Source organism: Cupressus sempervirens, chromosome 3, assembly GCF_028749045.1.
Source record: "Cupressus sempervirens isolate cs-2001-9-10 chromosome 3, ASM2874904v1, whole genome shotgun sequence".
In the NCBI taxonomy this organism is placed as follows: domain Eukaryota; kingdom Viridiplantae; phylum Streptophyta; class Pinopsida; order Cupressales; family Cupressaceae; genus Cupressus; species Cupressus sempervirens.
This window is the reverse complement of record NC_143120.1, coordinates 596267972-596294290: the sequence shown is the minus strand read 5'-3', so window position 1 is coordinate 596294290 and position 26319 is coordinate 596267972. Positions and strand designations below refer to the sequence as shown.

Below are 26319 nucleotides of genomic sequence, written 5' to 3'. Positions count from 1 at the left end.
GGCTTTTTCCCCAAACTAGTTAAGAACTCTATAAAATTAGGAGAATGGCATAGACTTGGGCCTATGCCAATCTTGGCCAACGAGTCAATTTCTCAATCAATTGGTTAGAGGAGAAAGAAAGGACAATACATCAACAAATCATAAATACAAAATATCGTGCTTATCACAATAACACTCCTTAATCCAACCAAAACTTTAATGTCTTCAAAATCTAAAAAAACTAGAGTTGAAAATTAAAAAATGGACTTTCAAGCAACCAAAGCACCATATAGATGCCACAGATAATATAACAATTTCACTAGAGACATATTAAATCACTAGAGAGGTTATAGATATAAAATCTACAACATACATTGTTTTAGATTTGCTTGACAATCCATAAATACTTTATCAAAATACATAAATTCATCCTAGAAATAAGAAACATGAGCCATAAACTTGAAACCAAATCACACCATATTAAACATCATTAGAGCACTCAATACAATTTAAAGGTCTAAACTACATAGCCTTTGGAATCTATTAGACTTGCTCCACAAAAAGATCTAGAACTTGTATTTACAATTTATCTACATATAATACCAAACAAATTTGAAAACCAAAATAAAGAAATTCTCTAAATTTTCATGAGCCCTAAAATGAAAAAAAAACAAATGAAATGAATCAAATTTTTGAAATACACAAATTCACACCTAGAAAGGAAATTTGTTGTTCAAAGTCCAAAATGCCAAAAATCTTTAGATTTTAAAACTTATAGTATATAGTACACTAAAATCTTGAAAATACCTTCATTCTTAAATTAGAAAATATGAAGGACGTTGCTAGACCTCATAAAATGATGATAGATAGATAGATAGATAAAAATTTAATATCCACGAGGCTAAAAATAGCCTATGGGACAGCAAGACAACTCAAGCAGACTTAAGTAGCAATTTTCGTTGTTTGTGCAGGATGATGATGAGTCCACCCAATTGCTCAATGTACTCTTCGTTGAATAGGTTATGCCAAGAATTGTCACATATAGTGTCCGCAAATTTATCTCTACCACTCTTGTAGGCCTCACATTCTAAAATAAAGTGTTGTTCAGTTTCCACTTTCCCAGAATTGCAGAATCTGCAAATTCTCTCTTCCCAAGCCTCCTTTGGCCTCTTCCAACGTCTGGTCTCACAACAAAGTTGGTGAGAGTTGGTTCTCAGCTGAGCAATAAGAATTTTAGCCCTCCAAGAAATGTTGGCTCCTATGTATGCTTTTTGGAGTTGATATAATCAATAGTGCACACAATTTTAAAACAACTATCTTGCAACCAATCCAACAACTATTATCAAAATCCTTTGAACACATTAAACATTAAAATAAAAATACCATTGAGAGAGGGCAAATTGTGTTGCCCATTGTCAACACCACTTCTCAATAGTCTTTTTTTCATATGTATAGAGCTTGAATGTATCTTTCATGAAGGGATTTCAATCTCCAAATGCTTCCACACACCAAACAAGAGATAGAGCTGAGTGTTGGATTTTCTTTACCAGGTGTTGGTAATGTGATGTAGTGATAAAGGAGGCCACAGAAAATGCAACACAAAATCCTTTAATGGCGTCATTGAGGGAAGCCCCATGATTGGATTGTTGGCAATTTTTTTGAATTTTTGGTTGCTCTCCTTTAAAATTTCTTTTTCAAATTTTCTAAATGTTTGTCTTAATTTATGGTTAGGATAAGACTGAGGTGAGGAATCCTCTTTGAATTTTAGAAATCTTGATTTTATTTAATCGAAACATAGCTTTCAAACATTATATATAATACAAAGTTAGATTGATAATTAAATATTTGATCAACATATAAATTTACACCAATGTCATATTAGGTAAATAACAACTATAAAGACATACAATAATATGAAGATGATGTTCAATGATGCATAATATTAAGTGGTGAAATCCATGATTCAAAGGGGAAAAAATACTCAATGGTTTTAAGAGGCTTAAATATGTAATTTTATTTTATTTTATGTTAGAAAAGCTTAAATATATTTTTCAAGTAGATTATAAGGAAAATAAAGAGGAGATTATGTATTGAGAAAGAAAATGTATTTAATAATGTAGTTGATTTGAAGAGAAAAATATACTAAATTAGAATAAAATGATATCTAATTTAAGAAAGAAAGAAAAAATCAATTTATTTTTTAAATTTTTTTGACAAACTAAAATGAGAAATATACTTATTTGTAATAGATAACTTTTTCAAATTAAAAGGAAGTGGATTTATATTATAATAAAATACATTACTTTCTTTCATATCTTTGATATTGGATTTTTCACTAATTTGATTGGAGTATATATAGAATTTAATCTAGACTGATTATTTCTAAGATGCTATTTTATAGGCTATTGCTGACATGTGAGAATTTTCTGTATAATTGTACATGTCATTAACAATTCATTGCATCGTAACTTTTATAATTAAAATGATTTAAAAAAAAAAAAAATGTTTTTTAACACATCTTTTTAAAATGCAAGGCGGGTTATACTTAAAAGAGATGGGATCAAGACTTTTCTCAATAATGTTTTTATTTTACTTCAAACAATAATTTGAAATATATTACTGCTGGATATTTTTTCTTTTTAACAATGAATTTAGGAGCTACGACAAAAAATGTTTAACTTAGATAACATAAATGTAAATCCAAAGAGCATTCCTCTCCTTAGTTGAATAATGTTGCCTTAAAATGTTGACGATTTAGACTCACCATTGTCATCACACCTTCCCTAGAAGACACGCATGTTAATAGAGAAGCATAGTAAGGTGTATGATTTATTTGACAAAATACCACACAATTGATGGCATCTTATGGAATGTGATTATTAAAAGGTATGTGTGGGTTTTTTTTTCGGTTTCTTTTTGACCATTCATGTTTTAAGAGTTCTATTTCTATGCCTAGGTGATATTATTTACACTTTTCTAAATGAAATAATTGTTTGACATTGAGAAGCTTGATTTGGCTTTTGTTTTCAATGCAAGTTTGCATTATACATAAAACTTGTAATTTGGTAGGAATATTTAGCATATCCAATATCCCTAGGTCTTAATGTGACTTGTGTCTCAATGAGCTCATGCTTGCTATTACCATTGCATATCTTTGGTCACCATCTACAACAACACAAATATTCTCTTACTGGAGTTGGATCATCATCTAAGCACATGTCATTTATTATGATTTGGTTGTTAATGTTTATAGAAAAGGGTGCCCTAGGTTCACATTTTGTTTATAGTGACTCCAAAAATCAATTGTACACTCCACATGCAACTACACTTTAGGGAAAGGCTATAAGAACAACATCCATCATTTTCATATGAATGGTTTAGATTAATCACTCACTTTGAGAAATGTTTGAGTATCTTTTTTCTACTATTCTTTAAATCCTCAAGACAAGATGCCAACATATGTGCCTCATAAGATTTAAGTTACTTGTTCTATCACATTAGATTAAAATCACTTAAAACTTTGTTTCCTTGACCTTCATATACTACCTGGATATATTTTCTATCGGTGTAACTATTGCACTTTCTTGAGGTCCAATTGCTAGTGTCAAAACAAGCCTTACTTACTCCAAAGTTCCAAACCTTATTTATTCTTTGTGTCGACAAACACAAATAACGAAGGAAAAATAATACAATAAACAATTAATAACAACATTTATACACCATACTTGCTACTTAGTGGACATAAGGCCTTGGAAGTTTAGTTGATAAACTTCTAGGGTGGTAGAAGATAAACAAATTTAGAGTGGTATTACTTAGAGTATAGAAAATATGTAGAGATTTGGCTGAAATCTGAATTAAGGATTAGTGTTATTAGGGATGGATTTATAATTTTTTAGTAATTTTTAATTTATCAATAATTTATAGTTATATCTATTAATAGGATAAAATGTGCATAAGCTTTAGGATCAATTTGACAATAATGTTACTTTATATTTATTTAATAATTAATATTATGTTGTATATTTTTTTTGTTATTTCATTCATATTTGAACTTTAGATGAATCATTTTCGTAACAACATATTCAGTTATTAGTGCAAGTGACACAAATTAAGGGCAATAATCAACAAAGATGGTAGGAGTTTAAAAATTGATGTTTTAGGCGCTTCTTAAGAATGCATCAAAATTGACAATGAGGACTTATAATTTCTTAGGGGAAGCACACCAATAGTTGTTATAAATTAACGTCACACAGCTACAGATCCTATATGGTACATCAAATTTTGACAATTTTTTTGGGTTGTTTCTATATACGACTTAATATTCTATAACTATTGTTCCAACTTCTATGTAAGCACATATGTTGTGAGATCTATTATCTATTTTAGGGTAAAATGTGGTCATTTAAAAGTGTTGCCCCCATACTTATTTAAAGATGCCCCAATATTCATGCACTACAATAACTTCAAAAATTGCCAATACTTCTACACAGATGTCCTAGTAGGGGAAACAAGCTAGTTGTTGCTCATGTACGTAATGCTGCCACATTAATCATTACCTCCCCCCCAATAACTGTCCAAAAGAAGTCCAAAAAAACCCTCAAGGTACTTGCATACAAACATGCCAAAACAAATCATCATGAACACTAATGAATTGTTCGCTTTTGTTCATTTTTCAGTTTTCTTGGTTGTTGATTGGTCCATTTGTACAAAAAGTACTATTTTTTGGGTGAGCGGCTATTGGGGGTCTCAGTGGTGGGTTTTGGGCGAACGTTTTAAAATGACACTTTTAGACCAATGCTTAGCGAATGATGGTGGCCCTCTCCATTCCCACTTCAATCACCTACTCTATATCAAACAATTATGAGGTACGCAATTCTATGACAAGCTCTCAACTTTTCTCCACTCAAATTAACACACCTTTGATTATACTGTTTGTTAACCACATGAATTGCCACCTATATTGTAGGTTTTTTGTAAACGATCTCAATTTTTTTGATATCTTTGGAGGGTTCAGGTGTTCAATTATTTGTGCAAGTGACAAGAATCAAGGGTGATAATCAACAAAGATGGTATGAGTTTGAAAACTGATATTTTGGACACTTCTTAAAAATGCATCAAAATTGATGATGAGGACTTATAATTTCTTAGGGGAAGCACACCAGTAGTTGTTATAAACTAACTTCACGCACCGACATATCCTATATGTTACATCAAAATTTGATTTTTGTTTGGGTTGTTTCTATTTACGACTTAATAATCTATAACTATTGTTCCAACTTCTATGTAACCACATATATGTTTTGAAATCTATTATCTATGGAAGGGTAAAATGTGGTCATTTAAAAGTGTTGCCCCATACCTATTTAAAGATGCCCCAATAATCATGCACTATAATAACTTTAAAAACTACCAATACTTGTACACAAAGGCCCTAGTAGGGGAAACGAGCTAGTTGCCGCCCATGTACGCAATGCCATCACGTTAATCTTTACCTTTCCCCCTAACTACCATCCAAAAAAACCCCCGTTACTTGCATACAAACATGCTGAAACAAATCACCATAAACACCAATAGTTGTTTGCTTTTGTTCATTTTTTAGTTTTCTTGTTTGCTGATCGGTCCATTTGCACAAAAAGTACCATTTTTTGGGTTTGAGTGGTAGGTTTTGGGCGAACGTTATAAAATGACACTTTTAGATCACCTCGAGCACACTATGAGTTCTATAAAGAGCTCTGTAGATGCAAGAAAGCTAAAAGGTTAGCTTTAAGCTCTTCACTCACCTACGAAGGTTCATTGAAAAAATTGACAAATTTTGACATACGGATTTGGAACTGTAAGTGCATGAAGTTAGCCTAGGCAACTACTCGGTTGTTTCCCCTAGTCATGTACTATGTATACCAATATAGTTGAACAACTCCTCTAATTAAAGTTCTGAAAATTCTAACTATAACAATTCTTCTAATTAAAGTTCTGAAAATTCTAGCTATTAGAAATACACATAAGTGACTATTAGTACATGCGAAATTTACTTTTAAACTTAATTATTAGTTTTCCTTAATTTTGGAAAAAAATAGTATTTTGAAACGTTAAGCAGGGAAGGAATGAACAAGCTTTACAATATAAAGAATCTTTTTCATAGAAGTGAAGAACTTAAACTCTTAATAAGCATAAATAATGCTTCTTCCAAAAATAGAATAAAATAGAATAATTACACATTACCATAGACCCATTTAAACTGTTTATATGAGATGCATCCGACTAACTACATAGCCAATACCAATGAAAGATTTTTAATGACGTTCACGAGGCCATAAGTCTAAGGGACCCACAAAAACTCTTAGTCAGTTTGATGTGATTCTCCAACCTGTCTTTTTTGTTGTGAATCTGCATAAATAAAATGACCCACGGGAGGAATCTTGGTCCTTCAAAAATGTCTTTTATGTTGTTCACTTCTAACATTTCTTTGTGTTGGTGTGAATGTCTTCGTATGTTGTACAATCTTTCAGATAGTGCCACTCTGTGTCCACCACACCCTCATTGCAACATTTACAAATTCTGTCCTCCCACTCTTCTTTAGGAACCCTCCATCTACGAGTGTCACATCTCAAACAACTGACACAATGGGAACTAGAGCTCAATTGAGCCATTAAGACTTTTGCCTTTCCTATGAAAGTGAAAAACGAAAATATCTTCACCTCGTTGGATCATTCGACCAGAGTGAGATGCAGGCGTGAGAAACGTGAGTTTGAAACAGGAGGCGACCAGTGACGTCATAGGCAGATGAATCTCACATTAAATCCATATCCATGGATTCCTCAAGTCGCCCAACAACGTCATCACCAATGCTCTGTGAATGATGGTGTTCCTCTCCATTCCCACTTTAATCACCCGCTCTATATCAAACAATTCCGAGGTACGTAATTCTGTGACAAGCTTTCAACTTTTCTCCACTCAAATTAACACGCCTTTTGATTATACTGTCTGTTTACCACATGAATTGCCACCTGTATTGCAGGTTTTCTGTAAACAGTCTCGAACTTTTCGATATTTTTGTAGGGTTCAGATTCGAAACGTAGGCTTTTGCGCGTGTAAAGCAGGCTACTCAATTAGCTCTTATAAGACTAACTTATCAGGTATTCTTGTTTATCTTTTTCTGAACTTTCAACTGTTTAACGTAATAATTTTGATTGGTTTCTAAGAAATGCCCATGATCTTTGTTTTCGGTTGGGAAAAGCATAATCCTTGTGTTAGCTTTTCATTTTTTTTGGTCTGTGATCAATACACTCAGCTATAGTTGATTTTCGATTGGCTTTTTTTTTGAATTGAACAACTTGCTAATAAACCAAGGCCCAATTAACTAGTTGAGATTTTATTATAGCAAACTACATTTATATCAGCAGCTTCGTAAGTTAGCCGAGCATGGGCCAGCAACTAGGTTAGTTACAAACCCCATACAAATTGGACTGCACGAACACACTCGTCATGGCACAGGCTACCTTAGAAGAACAACAAATCAACACGCCGTTTCCAAGTAAAATACATACGCAAATAAGGCACTGTTGTAAGAGACAATCCTAGTTATTCAGCAATGAGCAATTTATGCCAGTGGCTAGAAAATAATTTCTTTGAAACCAAAAACAATCACCATATATTGCCGCAAAATAATAACTAATTACAGCAGGTGTCTACAGGTGCACCAGTCCTTCCAAATTGTAACCAGAATACCAGTCATTGTATTACTGACATAATGTGGTCCATAATTTCTAAGAAGATTACCGTCCAACTTATTCTAGCCAATAGACAGTCTTAGTGGACAGAACATGGAGTGATTCACAAAATAAAATATGAAAAAATCATCATATGAAGCTCATAAGTTTATCCTAAAAACTCTTAAGAAGGGGAAAAGCCAGTTGGTAGTGCCAATTGCTCATCTATATCTACCAAATATTTAAATACAAGAGATTTAATATACAGATCAAATATTTAAATACAAAATAAAAAATATATAGAGTAAATACCTTTTCTAACATCCACTTTTCCCGGGTCTTAAATTAACAACTAACATACTCAAAGAAGTACAGATATTACTTCAATTTCATAGGAAGACAATTAAATCAGTTTCGTTTATATGAAAGAGATTGACGGTTAAAATCAGGTAAACAAAATTTCTTAACTAAGCACTTAAAACATCGTCAATGAATTACTATAGAAATTAAAATCCACATACCATGGAATTCGAAATTAGAAAACATTGTAGGGATGTTTCTGCAACCACTCAGGTTAGTCCACAAATACCACTATAACAATATCAAATAACAATTACCTTCCAATACCGCTATATCAAAATCAAATGACGATTATCCTTAAATACCACTAAATAAAATTAGGGCATTGATTACCATTGGATCATATAGGGCTTTAGATACCACTATATCACTTAGGGCTTCAATTACCACTAGATCATTTAGGGCATCAGATACCATTGTATCAATTTCTTTCCTTCTGATTGCTTAATTGTGGCAATATCATAGGATAGAAGATATGCTCATATTTATTATTCATATAGATGAAAGATTGATATAACAATCCATTAGATAAATCTTTCTCTTGCAACTAAATGTAAAGTAACTGTAACGATGATATAACTCCATTAATCTTACCTTAGTCTTGCATATACATCATAAAAGTAAAATACCTGTTTCCAACAACAATTGAATGTATATTTTATCTCTGTCTGTTGTACGTCCGACAACTTGGGGAGAGGTGAAACATTGTCAGGGGCTTAACCACCCAACCTCGGACCTTAACTTATTCCCCACACAATTTCAAACGAGAAAGACCCTCCTTACAAGGAATTGGACTTGGAACATCTGTCATCTACTGAGCATCCTGGTATCTAAACACACCATTTGACTTGATAGCAGGAGATTACAATAACAGGATTATGCATGAGCTATTAAATAATTCGTATTAAAAATGATAATAAACATTTTTATGTTATATCTGATTTTGTTTCATATTATTGCAGATTCATTTTTCTCACCTCTTCATCCTTTTCCTTGGCTTCACAGCCGAGTGAATCCCAGGTGTTCGGAATTCTCAGAACAGCCGGTTCTTTCTGTTGATTCTCAATTGTTTCATAATTAACATATATTCCAGCTTATCACAATCTGTGATTTGAGAGATTATATTCTTTAAAGATTACAGGATTGATTGTTTAATCCTAGTATCTATTTGCATAATGATTTATGGATCCATACCTTGGATACTTGGTTATCACCTACCATGAACAAGGCTAAATTAAAAGATGTTCATTCTGTAAATTCAAAAAAGATATCAAAGAAGATATCATCATGATAAATGCTGAAACTAGCTGCTATGAAATTCAATGTTATTGTACTTTTTATTTCAGATTTTATTACACTTAGGAAACCTTCTTTAAGAGCTAATAAATGACACTCTTTATTATGATTCTGGAAACCATGAGAGTTAAAAAGAAAGTTCATCATAATTTACAGAGATTACTCAACTAGTAAAGGAAATAGCATGATCACAAGCAAAACATAAGAGATTTCCATGCCTAGCCGGCTGCTATAGAAAAACAGATATATTGGGATGGTAACTCATGACCTGATAAGAATTCGGTAATGCTTGAATGATCTTGAACTTTGTTCATTTCTCTTCAGCTGCTTGAGACGTCACCTCCAGTTATCACAACCTCTGATTCTCAGCCAGAATTACTCACACGTCTATGTTGAAATCATACAAATGGAACAAGGTTTTTATCACAGGTAAATTATAGATGAATCAATGGCAGATTGTGGGTGTATCGATGGCAATTTGCAGACATTTTAATGGCAGATTGCAGGTGTGTCAAATGCAAGATATTAACGTAACAATGCAAGGTTGAATTGGTTATTGAGACAAGGGATTTTGAAAAATGTTGCAAGGTAGGAAGAAGATCGGCACCGAGGAAAAGGGTCTTGCCGTCTCTCCCTCATGGCTTCCATATAAAGGGACATGCCGTGACTTCTTGGCTTCCACTGGTTTCAAAGAATTCCAATCATTAATTTGATTTATCATGCCAAATGTTAATCGGCTAAAAGCAAGAATATTAAAAAGAAAAGAATAGGGTTGGAAGATTATAATTCGAATGTTATTATATCTGGAATATTATTATAATCTTATATTTATAGATGTACATGTAAATATTAATGGGGTGACATCACTTTATTAAATTATTATAATATAATGATGCCATCTCATTTTTATATCTATATGTACGTATATAGATATATCTATTATAATAATAAGGTGAAAGATAATATTAAATCCTTTGAGGTACCTTTTATATTTTAACTCAATTATTTATGTTTCTCAAATTATTTATTTAAATAACTTATGCAGGTCCCACAGATGTATCTTGTTTCAAGTTGCTAGGTCCTCTACCCATTTGCCCAATGATGGTGATGCTCCTATGTCTAATTATTTTTTGACAATGCTTCCACCCCTTTGACGTGTTTCTTGCAAGGAAATTCTCCGCAGTTAAATTATATTATCATAATAAATTATTTAATCATAAATAATCGTAACGATTAACTATCTTCTCAATTTCATGAATTCGTGATAAATGATCAACCAGCTTGTTATCTTCACTTGAAATTACAATGACTAACCATCTTACCATTTCGCAAGATTATAACAAATTAGATTGCCAACTGACTTTATGTGAACCTCAATGGCTATATTTTAGATTAGGTCAAAAATTGGGATGTATTATACCATCCCCTTTGTGGTTCATCGTCCTCAATGAACTTGAAATTGCAATGAACATTATAAAGGAGCATTTAAAATTGAGCTAAAATTTGGAATGTAACGTACCATTCCCCTTTGTGTTTCATCGTCCTCGATGATCTCTGCAAATTAGTCACTAAAAGAATATTCCAAATACAAGATGTATATCATAGCATTGTGATGTCATTTCCTTTCAAAATTGGATCAAAATCTAAATCATACTCAAAACTCAAGGTCCATTTTTACTTCAATGTTTCCAAAAAGATATTTGCATGATATCATAAAATTAAACACATACTCACCTGAGTTCACTTTACTGTACTTGTGGTCATCTCAAACATCAATTGAGTTGATTCTATTTCATATTCCTGTCATACTCATGTAGACACTCACCCATTAGTTTGATTCCATATTGATATCTTAGTTTAAGAGAATTTTCAAGGTTCAATAACTGACAGTAAGATAAGTATTCAAAATTGGAATTCTTCAACTAGCAATTTCTAGATCTTGATCATAATTTAAATTAATTATATATACCATTTGGCATAAGGCACTTATTAATGGGTAGATCATCCTTGCAAACTTACAGAGCACCTGAAAAAGGTTAGTGAATCCATGTTTTTCCATTTATGTAACTTCGGTCTTCATGCCCATCTCATAACATTTCATTAGAATAATCATCTCACAATAGAATATACACTTCATCTCCAAAACAATATACAACAGCTCAGTATGTAAAGTCAACATCACATGTGTATTATACAAGTGTAGCAGTGTGTTAAAGGGTAAAAGTATGATATACTATGCAAGATCATCATACATCTAATCAAGATCATAAGCATATGAAACAATTCATAAGATTCTTATCGAGTCGCTCATCATTCATCTATAAATATTTGGAAGTTTATCTTTTCCATTTGGGTGACCTAGGCTTTCATACCCATCTTGTCAGTGTAATGTTTCAAGGAAAAACTCAAGTCAAACAAAAGTTTACATTTATAAATAAACATTGATAGTTTCAAGTGTGTTTACTCCATACTGGAGCACAAAATGACCTTGTCATTTAATCAACATCAGAAAGGATCATGGTTCACAATTTTGTTTTCCTTTAGTTCAAGTTCAAAATAAGTAACAATTTATTTCTACCATTTCATAAGAATAGGAATATAATTGCATAAAGTAAATACTGGAAACATTCAACTGAAAAGAAATATTTAGCTATCATCAGAGTTTTGATAACATTTTATCAAGATTATAGAAGCTTCTTTGAATTGCGCAAGCCTCGACATTGGTGAGAGGAGAAGCATTGACATATGCTTAATCTCCCAACCTCAGACTATACTTATCCCCACACATTTTAACATCCACTTTTCTTGGGTCTTAAATTAACAACTAACATACTCAAAGAAGTACACATATTATTTCAATTTCATTGGAAGACAGTTAAATTAGTTTCGTTCATATGAAAGAAATTGACAGTTACAATCAATTAAACAAAATTTTTTAACTAAGAATTTAAAACATCATCAATGAATTACTATAGAAATTAAAATCCACATACCATGTAATTTGAAATCAGAAAACATATTAGGGATGCTTCTACAACCACCCAGGTTAGTCCACAAATACCACTATAACAATATCAAATAACAACTACCATCCAATACCGCTATATCAAAATTAAATGATGATTATCCTTAAATACTACTAAATAAAATTAGGGCATCGATTACCATTGGATCATATAGGGCTTAGATACCACTGTATCACTTAGGACTTCAATTACCACTAGATCATTTAGGGCATCAGATACCACTGTATCAATTTCTTTTCTTCCAATTGCTTAACTGTGGCAATATCATAAGATAGAAGATATGCTCATATTTATTATTCATATAAATGAAAGATTGATATAACAATCCATTAGATAAATCTTTCTCTCGCAACTAAATGTAAAGTAACTGTAACGATGATATAGCTCAATTAATCTTACCTTAGTCTTGCATATACATCATAAAAGTAAAAATACCTGTTTCCGACAACAATTGAATGTATAGCTTATCTTTGTCTGTTGTACATTTGACAATTTGGGGAGAGGTGAAACATTGTCAAGGGCTTAACCACCCAATTTTGGACCTTAACTTATTCCCCACACAATGTCCAACGAGAAAGGCCCTCTTAAACATTTTTATGTAATATTTGATTTTGTTTCATATTATTGCAGATTCCTCTTTCTCACCTCTTCACCCTTTTCCTTGGCTACACAGCCGGGTGAATCCTAGGTGTTCGGAATTCTCAAAACAACTGGTTCTTTTTGTTGATTCTCAACTGTTTCATAATTAACATATATTCCAGCTTATCACAATCTGTGATTTGAGAGATTATATTCTTTAAAGATTGCAGGATTGATTGTTTAATTCTAGTATCTATTGGCATAATGATTTATGGATCCATACTATGGATACTTGGTTATCAATTGCCATGGACAAGGCTAAATTAAAAGATGTTCATTCTTCAAATTCAACCAAGATATCATCATGATAAATGCTGAAACTAGCTGCTATGAAATTCGATGTTATTGTACTTTTTATTTCAGATTTTATTACACTTAGGAAACCTTCTTTAAGAGCTAATATTCAACACTCTTTATTATGATTTTGGAAACCATGAGAGTTAGGAAGAAAGTTCATCATAATTTACAGGGATTACCTTGCTAGTAAAGGAAATAACATGATCACAAGAAAAAGATAAGAGATTTCCATGCCTAGTGGGCTGCTATAGAAAAACAAACATATTGGAATGGTAACTCATGACCTAATAAGAATTCGGTAATGCTTGAATGATCTTGAACTTTGTTCAATTCTCTTCAGCTGCTTGAGACGTCACCTCCAGTGCTCACAGCGTTTGATTCTCAGCTAGAATTACTCGCACGTCTATGTTGAAATCATACAAATAGAACAAGGTCTTTATCAAAGTAAATTACAAATGAATCAATGCCATATTGCATGTGTATCAATGGCAATTTGCATACGTTTTAATTGTAGATTGCAGGTGTGTCAAATGCAAGATATTAACGTAACAATGTAGGGTTGAATTGGTTATTGAGACAACGGATGCTGAAAAATGTTGCAAGGTAGGAAGAAGATCGGCACTAAGGAGAAGGGTCCTGCCATCTCTCCCTCACGAGTTCCATATAAAGGGACATGCCATGACTTCTTGGCTTCCACTGGTTTCAAAGAATTCCAATCATTTATTCGATTTATCATGCCAAATGTTAATCGTTTAAAAGCAAGAATATTAAAAAGAAAAGAATAGAGTTGGAAGATTATAATTTAAATATTATAATAATTCGAATGTTATTATATCTGGAATATTATTATAATCTTATATTTATATATGTACATGTAAATATTAATGGGGTGACATCACTTTATTAAATTATTATAATATAATGATGCCATCTCATTTTTATATCTATATGTATGTATATAGATATATCTATTATAATAATAAGGTGAAAGATCATTTTAAATCCTTTGAGGTATGTTTTTATATTTTAACTCAATTATTTATGTTTACAAATTATTTATTTAAATAGCTCATGTGGGTCCCACAGATGTATCCTGTTTCAAGTCGCTAGGTCCTCAACCCATCGGCCCAGTGATGGTAATGCTCTTGTGCCTAATTCTTTTCTGACAATGCTTCCACCCTTTCAACGTGTTTCCTACAAGGAAAATCTCCGTAGCTAAATTATATTATCATAATAAATTATTTAATCATAAATAATCATAGCGGTTAACCATCTTCTCAATTCCATGAATTCGTGATAAATGATCAACTAGCTTGTTATCTTCACTTGAAATTATAGCGACTAACCATGTTATCATTTCGCAAGATTATAACAAATTATACTGTCCATTGACTTCATGTGAACCTCAACGACTATATTTTAGATTAGGTCAAAAATTGGGATGTAACACCTTTGTTCCCCCATGTTTTTTGGATAGGGACAGCAAATGTGTTCCATTGATGGGGATAGCTGAGAAGCCATATTTTATGGTTGGCAAGGGACAGCTATTAAAAAATGGGGAAAATTTTAAACAATATTGAAATCAAATATTCCTATGATAGGGTTGATAAGGTAATGTAATGTCCCCTTCTCCGTACGACTTAATAGCACCTAGTTGGTCTATCTTTCCATCCGGATAGGCTAACAACATGTGATTTAGGATGCCAGCTAGTCACAGGATTTTAGGTTTCAGTTGAGGAGATTTTAATTGGGAAATCCTAAGGTTTAAGTCACTTTATTTTATTGAGTTGAAATATAAAGGACTTTATTATTTAAAGTCACTTTATGACAAAATGACTTAAGTGACTAAAAAATGAAATAGTCTTTTATCCCACATTGCTAAGATGTTTGTATCTCCCCACACTTTGAGGTGATATAAAGAAACTTTTACATTGGGATTGACAACGAATATATGATATTATAAAAAATTGGAATGGTTGCTTAAATGTGACTGCATATTTCATAAGGATGGAACCCCTTAAGGAAAAAGTTGAGGCTGGATGCAAACCTCGCTTTCACATTGTGGTTTCAGAACTAAGGACTGGTTTAACATTTTGAACCTCAAGAGATTATAGTCCCATGCTGATTAGGAATGGAAGTCGATAGAGCCTGTTAACACACAGAATATTGTTGGCACTTGGAGTTAGGACAGTAATGGGTGAGATCAAATACCCACAATAGTAGCAGAAGACTCCTACGTAAGTACATTACACTCTCAGCTAGTTTGGATAACATTGTTTTAAGCAACAAGCTACAGTAAAGGAAACATAGTAGATATTAGTGACTGGACAGTGCCTACGCTCCTTCCATGGTGGGTTCCACAAGTGAGTTCATCAGTCAGCAATAATAGGCGGAGCTCATAGCAGATATAGTGCATGGGGTTGGAAAGTCTGCAGAAACATTAAACATTGGTAGGTCGAAATCACTCCCAGGCATAACATATAAAGATCGGGGGTGTCTGTAAAGACGTGAATAGCATTGGTCTTGTATAGAGCAGCAACACGACATCACAGGGTCTCCCTCTCACCTATTTCACGGAGTCTCACACCCATACATGCTTGAAGCAGTGAAGTGGGAAGCAGGACGAGAATATAATCACAGTTGGATCACACACATTTGAGGAACATTATATAACACCAGAAGTTTGGACATGAACGCTGGAGGACATTCCTATCACAGTTGGATACCATAGAGCTTTTCACATTAACCGTGGGACTACATGGTAACTCTCCAATTTGCACTTCAATCACGGTATGTTCTTTCTAGTTGAAGTCGGAGAAATCTGTCATCAGTTTAGTGTGCACAACTGTTGGTTTGTTAACAAGGTTATATTCTATTATTGTAATGTTGTGTTATTGAACCACCATCTAAGAATCTGATTGGAATAACACAATTTTCATTGTTTAATAAAACTATTGCATATCCTTTTTGTGGTGATCAGTACAGTGGCATGTCTGTAGTGATTTTTGCTTAAAGATTTGATTTCATAACAACTGTTTGACGAAATTCTGGTTAGTCCAAGTTTTCCATTTCTGATCAAAACCAGCATAGCATATTAGAGGTAATAATCATAGACATCTTAGAACAATAACCCATAATATTAGAGTTTAGTTGAGATTTTTATTTTATATAAAGTAACAAACAAATTAAGTTTATGCTCAATGTACTTAACTCCCTCCAATGTTCTTGTGGGCAAGTTGTACCCATGTATTTGTTGCCATATTTTGGGAAAACAACATTTGGTGGAAAATAGATAATAAGCATTACTCGGTCAGTTTTTTGCTCTCCGAATCCAGTGTAGCTCTGGATTTCCTACGCTTGTGCGCCCCCCTCCATGGCTGGTTCTAGAGAGTGTAGCCATATGCCCATTGATTCAGTCCCCCTCGTTGAGATGATTTGTCCAACCTTGGCTTTGGACCTTGGCTCCCAAAGGGATGGCATTGGGATGGTTCTCACGGAAGCTAATATTGCGGGTCTAACTGTGAGGCCAAAGGTAGCTCGAGGAAGGTAGGCTGGAAGGAGGCTCTAGAAAGTCAACAAGTTGAGGGATTAGAGGCCCTCCAACTCCCTATTTCACAAGGTTTGGATGGGCTTGAAACTGACCTCCCCAATGGCGTTATGGACAATATTGCCTTGACGATGAACTTGGCACTTGTTGGGAGATTTTTGGCTTTTAGACCTACCATTGACATGGTAAGGAGGTGGGTGCATGCAATGTGGAAGATAAAGGGAAAAGTTGGGGTATCTGCCATGTTGAGTGGTCTTTTCCTTTTCAAATATACAATGGACACAAACCTAATCAATGTGCTTTTGGGGACATGGTACTACGGTAAGCACAACCTTGCTCTCTCAAAATGGAAGTACGGTTTCGAGTCTCAACCCTTTGGCATAACTTAATCTTCTAGCCCCTATTTGGGTTAGGTTATTGGGTTGCCCGCTTGAGTTCTGGGATGAGAGATTTTTTGAAGTATTGGAAATTCTTTTGGATACTTTGTCTCAACGGATGTTTATCTGGAAAAAAACTAGGCTGATTTACACTAAGTTTTGTGTGAATGTGGTTATCAACAAAGAACACCCTAACTTTATCTCTTTGAAGTTTAAGTGGGGAAAATGGACATAGGTGCTTGTGTATGAAAATGTTTCACTTTTCCGTCACATATGTGCAAATTCGAACTGTAAGGTCTAAGAATTGGAAAACCCAAAATTGAAGGAGAAAATCTCCTCCCCCTAAAGTGGCCTCTCCTTTGTCAGGTAGGGACAACCCAAAGGTAGCACCCCAGGAGATAAGGATAGAAGGTTCAGTGGATCAAGAGGATGAAAGGAAAATAAGGAGGGAAGATCTAGGAGAAAAAGTACTGCCAGTGCAAGGCTGAAAATCCAAAGGAGAAGCTTGTGAGTACTCTTAAGAAGGGGAAATTCCCTTGTTGGTGGGTTCCTAAAAAATCTTGTTTGATACCCCTTTTGGGTCGAGTCCACTTTTGCAAGTGGCACTGACTCGTGACAAAAAGGCAATCTTAAGGTCATTTATTGGGGAAGAGGACTTGGGCATGAAATGGGGAGATACAGTTCTAGTACACATGGGTGACAGTGTGAGAATGGATTCTAAAAACGAATGAGGAATTGGTTTTGCAAGCTAATAGACCAAGGAACACGGAGAAAGGGTCCATCTCTGACCAAATCTCCCTTATAGTTTTGGAGGGGGGTGGAAACTACCCAAAAGGAAAACAAGAGGAAATAAAAAGGCAGATGTAGGGTCTGAAGTAAGAGTTGGAAGACCTCCATAAAATATTTCTAGGACAAAACAAATGGTCAAGGAAATTTCCAATGAAAAACAACTAATGCTGGAAGTAACTCAAAGAAGTAAGAAATGAAAGTTGCCTTCTGGAATATTCGAGGTATAAACCACCCTCAAAAGAAATTTGCTATGAGACATGTGATTTTTGACCTGAAGGTTGACATTGTGTTGATTGAAGAAGTTAAAATGACATAATTGTTTTTTGAGATTTCGGTGGAAAGATTGTGGTCGGGTGTAGAGTTTTGCTATGGGAAGCAGATGGTACTTCAAGAGGGATTGCTACTCTGTGGAACCCAAACAAATGTTTTGGAGTGCTTGTGTTCTCTTCTCACAACTTCCTAGTGGTTCTCTTAAATATGAATAGTGTTTCTTGGTATATGATGAACATCTATGCTCTCAACTCTAGGGGAAGCCGTAGTGAGACCTAGAGTGACATCTCGAAGCTTATAGAGAATAAAAGGGATGCTCTGTATATGATAATGGGGGATTTCACTACCTCATTATAGCCCTCAGAGAAGTTGGAGGGTCCGGTTGACTACAACGATAATATGAATGACCTCGTTGAGTTCATAAGGAAGAATGAAATGTTGGATATGGAACTTAGTGGTAACCAGTTCACCTAGTCTAACAATAGAAAGGGACAACACCTCATATAGGTCAAGTTGGACAGATGCTTGGTCTCTACAAAATGGGATATGGGAGTGAACACCTTACCTAAGGCTCTGCTTGACCTATCTCATATCATGCTCCCATCCTCTTCAATTGGTTGGTTATACCCTTGTCTAGTCTATTGCCTTTCTACTATGAGATTATATGGCAAAGTCACCTAGAGTTTAGAGATTGTATGACTAGATAGTGAAATATACCTCATCATCTTCAACTGGTTGGTTATACCCTTGTCTAGTCTGTTGCCTTTCCGCTACGAGATTATGTGGCAAAGTCACCTAGAGTCTAGAGATTGTATGACTAGATAGTGAAATATACCTATAAGGGGGTCGACAATGTTTAAATTCGCTAAGAATGGCAAACAATTAGAAGAGAAGTAAAGGATTGGATCAAAGTTTCTTTTGAAGATACCTTCAAAAGGAAAGGGGACATTGAAGAGAAACTAAAACAGCTTCAACAAAACATGGCTAAAGGAGACATGTCCATTGTTTCGCATGAGGAGGAAGAGGAATGGCAAAAGAAATGGACAACGAGTAACTAAAATGAGGAATTTTTTTGGAAACAAAGGTTGAGAATTCTTGGTATTGAGGGAGACAAAAATACTTATTCTTCCGTAAATTGACCTCCAAACATAATAAAAGGAATAGTATTGATTCTCTTACCAACAACAATAATGAGTCAATTACTGACGAAGACAAAAAGGGGGAATGGGCTGCCAACTATTTCACTCAGGCTAATATGGAAAAGGACAGAGACGATAACGATAAAACCAGGGAGGACTTTCTCTTGTAGATTCCCACTGTTATCAAGGAGGCTAGAAATAAGCAATTAATGGCAAAGGTGATTGAAGAGGAAGTCAAGGAGGCAGTTTTGACCATGAACGCCTATAAGGCTTTTGGATCTCATGGCTCCCCCCTGCTTTCTTCCATGAATTGTGGGAGCTGATCAAATATGATGTGGTTATGGCAGCTCGTGACTTTGTGAAATTTGGAAAACTGCAAAGAATTTTGAACAATACCTTTATTGTCCTTGTGCTTGAAACTTCAGAGCCTAAAACTTTGTAGGACTTTAGGCCGATAAGTCTATGTAACATGATCTGTAAAATTCTCACCAAGGTGGTGGTTAATAGATTGAAGCCACTTTTGTATAAATTCAATAGTTAGTCTCAGAAGGGGTTTGTCCCAGGGCGCCAAATTTTGGATGTTGCTATTGCTACTCATGATATTATACACTCTATGGATAGGAATAAGGCTCATGAAATGGTGCTTAAACTGGATATTTCTAAAGCGTATGATAAATTGAGTTGGAACTTCCTCTTTGAAATCCTTACTAAATTGGGATTTCATCTTAATCTCATAAAACTAATACAAGAAGCTATGGGTCCCATATATTTCTCTATACTGGTCGATGGAACCCCTTTGGATTATTTTAAATTGGAGAAGGGCTTGTGCCAAGGTGACCCCCTTATCTCCTCTTGATGGCGGCAAAGGTTCATAGTAGAAATATGCCGAAACTTGTAACTATTGGCAACATAAAGGGGATTAGAGTGGCTACCTCACTACCTCACGAGATGTTGCAACAATTTGTTGATGATACTTTTTTGGGGGGGTTTCATCGTAATTGAGGCAAGGGAGTGGGAAAACCTCCTTTTGGAGTATGAGCTTGCCTTGGGACAACAAATAAAGTATGAAAAAAGTAATATTTTCTTTTTCCATACTAAAGAAGATCTACAGAGAAAAATTAGTCGACTAGCCTTTCGGCTGTGTATCTTGGTTTTCCACTTACTATTAAGGAGGTTTCTTTTGACACTTGGAACACAATTTTGGAGAGAAGTAAAAAGGAACTTGTGGGATTGAAGGGCAAAATTGTAAGAAATATGGGAAAACTCCAACTCCTCAGTGCTTCCCTCCATCAAATCCCAATTTACTTCCTGTTTATTTTAAGATTTTAGGGGGGATGGTGGAGAAACTAGAGATAATCTAATGTAACTTTCTATGGACAGGGATGGAAGAGAAAAAGAGATTAAGCCTTGTTAACTGGGATACTATGTGCAAACATAAGGCTATGGGTGGTCTTGTTTTAAGAGAAGTGGCCGATCTCAATAAAGCCTTGTTAACCAAGATTGGTTAGAGGCTTTCCTGTGGATCCTTTAATTGGTGCAAGATTACGAGAGTGGAGTACTTCCACAATTTGCATTTCTATAACCTCCTTATTGCCCACAACTTTGTGGGCTCTAAAATGTGGGCCAATGTGTTAAAATGTAGAGGAGTGTTAAAAGGTCTCAAATGAAAAATTGGTAATGGGCGAAAAATTAGATTTTGGAAGGATCTATGGTTTGAGGATAAGCTGCTTGGTTTCAGACAATTCAACATGTTGATAGAAGTATTGAAGAGAAGGATTGGAGAGAAGGTGGTGGGTTATTGGCCCCTTAGAGGAACTAGATAAATTTGAAGGATTATGTTGAGGAGTATTAGGCTTTAGCCCCTAGGATTGAGGACTTGTAGTTGATTTTTTATAGATACAATATACCTCTATACATGGTGGAGGACAACTTCTGTTGGTCGAAGGACACTTCGGGGGTCTTTACAGTCAAGTTTGCATATCTGCAGATAATAAGGAATAATGAGGATAATTCAAGTTGGAAAAAGGTGTGAAATTCCTAGTTGATCCCGATAATTAATTTTTTTTGGTGGATAGCCCTATATGGTAAAATTTTGACTGTAGATGACTAAAAGGGGATTTTAGATGTTAACAGGTGCATTTTATGTGAAAAGGAGGCAAAAGACATTAACCACATCTTGATTCATTGCCTTTTTGTGGCGAAGGTTTGGTATAAAGTCATGAGCAAGTTCAACACTACTTGGGTGTTCAGTGAGGATTTACAACAATTTATCATTAACAGGGATTGTCCCTCTCACCACTTGATGATAAAATAACTATGGAAGTTTATCTCCCCCACATATGCTGGAGTATGTGGAAAGAGAGAAATAATAGAATTTTTAGGGAGGAAGAAGGGTCTACGAGTTCAATTATTATCAGCTTGCTGAAGTTATTGGGATGCTATAGATGGAAAACCCTAGAGGATCCCCCATCTACAAGGGACTATTAGATTTCTTAGGCTTGGGGGTTACCTGACACCTTCCACAATTTTGATAATACCAAAAGGGAAGTAAGAAGATAAACTCTGTGGAAAACACCTGAATTCTCATAGGTTAAATTCAATTTTGATGAAGCGGCTAGGAGAGAAAGCACTCTGGGAGGTGGGATTATTAGGGTTCATAAGGACCCTGTGCTGCTTGCCTATGTGAATAAATTAGAGATGGCCAACAGCAATTAAGGGGAAGCTATGGCCCTTTTATGGGACCTAAAATTTGCTACCTCTATAGGTAGTAAAACGATAAGTATAGAAGGGGATTCAAAGTTGATAGTGAAAGTTATGAAGGGCAAGATAAAGGGAGGTTCGAGTTTGACCAGTATTTTGAATGATTCTACAACGATCTTGGGGGGGGGTTGAAGATTACAACATAAATCACATCTACTGGGAAGTTAACACAGTGGTGGATGCTATTGTAGAAATAGGGCTTGGGTGTGAGGATGTTTGTTGTTGAAGAAATATATCAAGTCTTCCTGTAAATATAATAGCTTTTGTGGCTAATAATGAAGAAAATGATCACGAATTTTAGGGAAAAGGGGAATACAGCTGGGAAGACGAGGGCAGGAAAGAAAGGAAGCTCATAAAGAAATACTGAAGTGGATTATTAAAAGGCTGATAGGGTCCAAGAGGGTAGTGTCCATAATTTAGCTTTTGAGAAGGCTCACATCAATGACAATGATGATATTGAATGGATCATTTCCATCATATTTAAAATTAGGAAACCTATGATCTCAGGATATCATGTTGTTTCTCTTGATCATACAAACCCCTGTCTTTTCATCTTGTGAACGAATAATCTTGAGGACACTTGGTGTCAAAAGGACGGTAATCATGACAGAGTTGGTTAGCTCTCTCATGCCTTAGGAAAGACTTTACTTGCCCTTAATGTGGGTGTTTTTTCTAAGTTAAACGATGTTTTTAAGAAAAGATGAGTTTATAGTGCGGATAGTTGTATTTTGAGAAATTTCAGTATTGTTAGAAAGCAGATCCCTAGGAAAAATTGCAGAAGTGAGAAGATGGGTGGGGATCTTGCAAGAGTAAAACTTTATAAAATTGAAGACATCACCTGTAACAACCCTAGATTGTGGATGTTGTTTGATGAAGGAGGAATGGTGCCCTATATGGAATCCATGAGTGACTTCGGCCCTAGCTTCTCTCTGCAATTTGTCAGTAGTTGGAAGTGAAGGAAAGTGATGATTGGGAGTATCACTTTTGAAATTAACGAAGAGGTGATAGCCCAAGCTACTGGGTTATCCACAAAAGGGAGGAAATGAAAAAAGACAAGTAGGGTTATAGATGAGGATAGCATAAGAAGGTTCTTTTGCAAAGACGAGGAACCAATGAAGTTGTGGGTTGATTTTAATAGAGAAGAGCTACCAAGACTGTGGGACCAGATTTCTTCCTTCATTATGAAGTATTTTACAATTGAGGATAGACATGGAGTTTGCTATTTTTAACATTTACCTTCTTTGGTCACTTTTGTTAGCATGACTTGATTTCAATTCCGCTTGACTTGCTGCATTTGTTGGAAGGTATGGTTAAGGATGTTAGAGAATGTAGGAGACAAGGAATGAAGGAGGTGACCTTACACTAGGATCTAATGTTCAAACTTTATCATTTCCATGCCCTCCTTGAATTATTACTATCTTTATTGGTCCCCCTCTCCAAATTCTCTAATCATTGACCTTCCACGGGTAAAGAAAGGCTAGAAGAGACTAAAAATTACTGCCCCCATGGATTCCTTTATCGCTGTTTCCCAATGGGAGGTGGGTAAGAAGGTGAAGTTAGAAAAATGTGAATAGAATAAAGCTGCCAAAAAACTCAAGTTTGAACTGCAGGTCCACCTGGTTGACTTGGTTGAAGAGGAAATGCCCCGCAATTTCTCTAGGATAGCTAACAAACCTAGGATGAATGAAAAAGTGGTGAGGGAAAACTATGTTGAGGAGAATGGAGCCACAAAATCTAAGAGGAAAGGTGGGTTTGAGATGGGAATGCATGATTGTAGTAGTGAGACTCATGTCTTTGCAAGTATTAAGATGGAAGAAATAATGGAAACTTTAGATATTTGTGAAGTTGAGAGCAAGGAAATTCATCTCCCTCCTCCCCATAAGGTAAAGGTAAAAATGACATTGCAGGTATTAAGGTCACAACAGAGGTCAAAGACAAGGTGGTGAGTTGTTATGAGCATTGTGTAGACAATGCGAAGGTCTTGAATGTGATAAGGAAGGAACTGTAGGGGATAGATAAAAGTATCAATAGGCTGGCCCATAATGCGACTAAAGTGATGTAGTCTTCAGCGACTATGCTCTACCTCCTTCAGTAGGAGAAAGACGCTAACCGCGACCATGGAGGTGAGGCTACGAAGGAACTTTTCAAGTTTCTTGCGGAGTACTAGACAACCATGGTGTTTTCTGCACCCAGGGAGCAGAAAAATGATTATGCGAGTTCTTATTTTCAGTTTTTGTTATATCTAGTGGGCCTGCTCCATTAGTAGGGAGAGACATAGTTATAGGTTTTTTTGATAGTAGTTCTAAAACTCTTTATATTGTTATATGGATGTGCCCTGGGTGGCGGTATAAACTTATGAATATTTTTGGTTTCTATAGCTTTAATTATCAGACTGCATAAGATGATGAAGTTTAAGAGGTGGACTTCTATCATTTATTTCAGCTTTAATAATTTTACTTATTAACTATAATTGTGTTAGATGGGTTCTTAATTTCTTATATAGAGTTAGAGGATTTAGCATATTTTTTCCTTTGTAGCTCATGAATTTGTTTTGGATAAGTGGTGAATGTGTTTGTGCCTGTTTCGGTTGAGATTGCCAGTGGATTTTTAGCTATCTTTGTGCTGTTGATTATGAATTGTAGTTCTGTTGTTCTTCATTTTGTCATCACGAAATAAAGGCAACACTACGAAACTTTGCCTTTAAAAGTTCCATATTTCTGTAGGATAACTTACTATAGATTGGCAAAAATTGATCAATAAATCTTCCCCAATCCATATAGCAAATCTTTTTGCTTAAGGTTCTCGTCAAGTCATTTTTGTTTTTAAGTTTGGTAACCTATATTTGATTTTTGAGGCCTTTGAAGTCCTTTTTTGCATTTTAGAGTGTTTGTTTGGATTGCTTTTGTCATTTTGTTTCCTTCAATCGTTTGTTGTTGGTCATGCATCTTGGGACTTAATCAGAGTTGTTAATCAAAAGTTTTTAAAGTTCAAGTGAATATGTAATGGGACTTTAGAACCCTAATTGCATATTTGAAATATTAAACCTTATATTTTGATGTTATGTTGCAACTTTTGAAATTTATAACTTAAAATCTAGTTATAATATGTTTTTAAAGTTATATAGCTGCACTTTTTGATCTTTTAAGTTATAACTAAAGTCATTTAAGTTATAAAGTGCACTTTCTAATCTAATTTGATGTTATGTTGCACTTTATTGTTATAACTTAAACCACTTAAGTGAAAATCTCACTTTTTCAACCCATTTACACACGACACATAAAATGTTATGTGTAATATGTAATGGACCCCAAAAAGTGAATTCACTCAAGGGATTCAATTAAACATGTTCAAAATAGAAAGAACAAGTACGCGTAAGTCATTTACACATGTAGTTGCACTCAAAAAATCCGATATTACATGTTTTTCCTCACTCGAAGAGGCAAATCACACTTTACGGAGCCAACTGCATATTGCATATGACATATTTTCAATATGCAATGTGTATTTCTCTTCGTAAACCACGATTGGCTTACAAAAGCTACTTGTTTTCTACTAAAACCACTTGGCTGGGCGATTTTGCATAGCATTTTAAATATGCATTGCATTGTGAAAACCTTGATTTACTAACTTGCATGTAAATGCAATATTCAATCTTACCCAAAAAGTGCGACTAACTCCATACTTGGGTTTTTATGCTGCAAGGCAACATGTAAATGAGCTTAAAAAGTCCTAGTGCATTTGAGTGAATGTATAATGCGTAAAATGGCTGGAAAGTAGGACCTCTTCTTCTTTTGCCTTTTACACAACATTTTTAAATATGTAAGTCATTGCAAAAACCTTGATTTGCATATTTCCTTCCAACTCCAATGTGCATATGCAAGCAGAAAGTGCGATCTGCACTGTCATGTCCCCTTTCTAGCAAACTAACTTCTACCGGGGATTTGCCTATCATTGGCTCTCGTAGGCAAATGAGTTTGGAAAGAGAGTCATTCAGTTGACAGATGATTACATTCTTGCTCTCAGAAAGCTATTATCTAGTAAGTGGGGCCTACTTGTTTAATGCCGAATTGAGATTGTACTTTAACTTTATAAAGTTATTAGTTAATTTTATAAAGTTAATTAATAATTAAATAC

General features: G+C 34.7%; 1 protein-coding gene across 1 annotated transcript in view; it reads left to right on the top strand.

The window, feature by feature from the left end:
- The first annotated feature begins 6446 nt into the window (after positions 1-6446).
- Positions 6447-26319, top strand: part of LOC149568079 (nudix hydrolase 10-like) — a 137384-nt gene continuing 117511 nt past the window's right edge. Inside the window, exons 1-2 of the mRNA XM_089821087.1 lie at positions 6447-6892; positions 6995-7112. Coding sequence (XP_089677213.1) covers positions 6833-6892; positions 6995-7112 — 178 coding nt within the window. The 5' untranslated portion in view covers positions 6447-6832. The remainder of the gene's footprint in view (positions 6893-6994; positions 7113-26319) is intronic.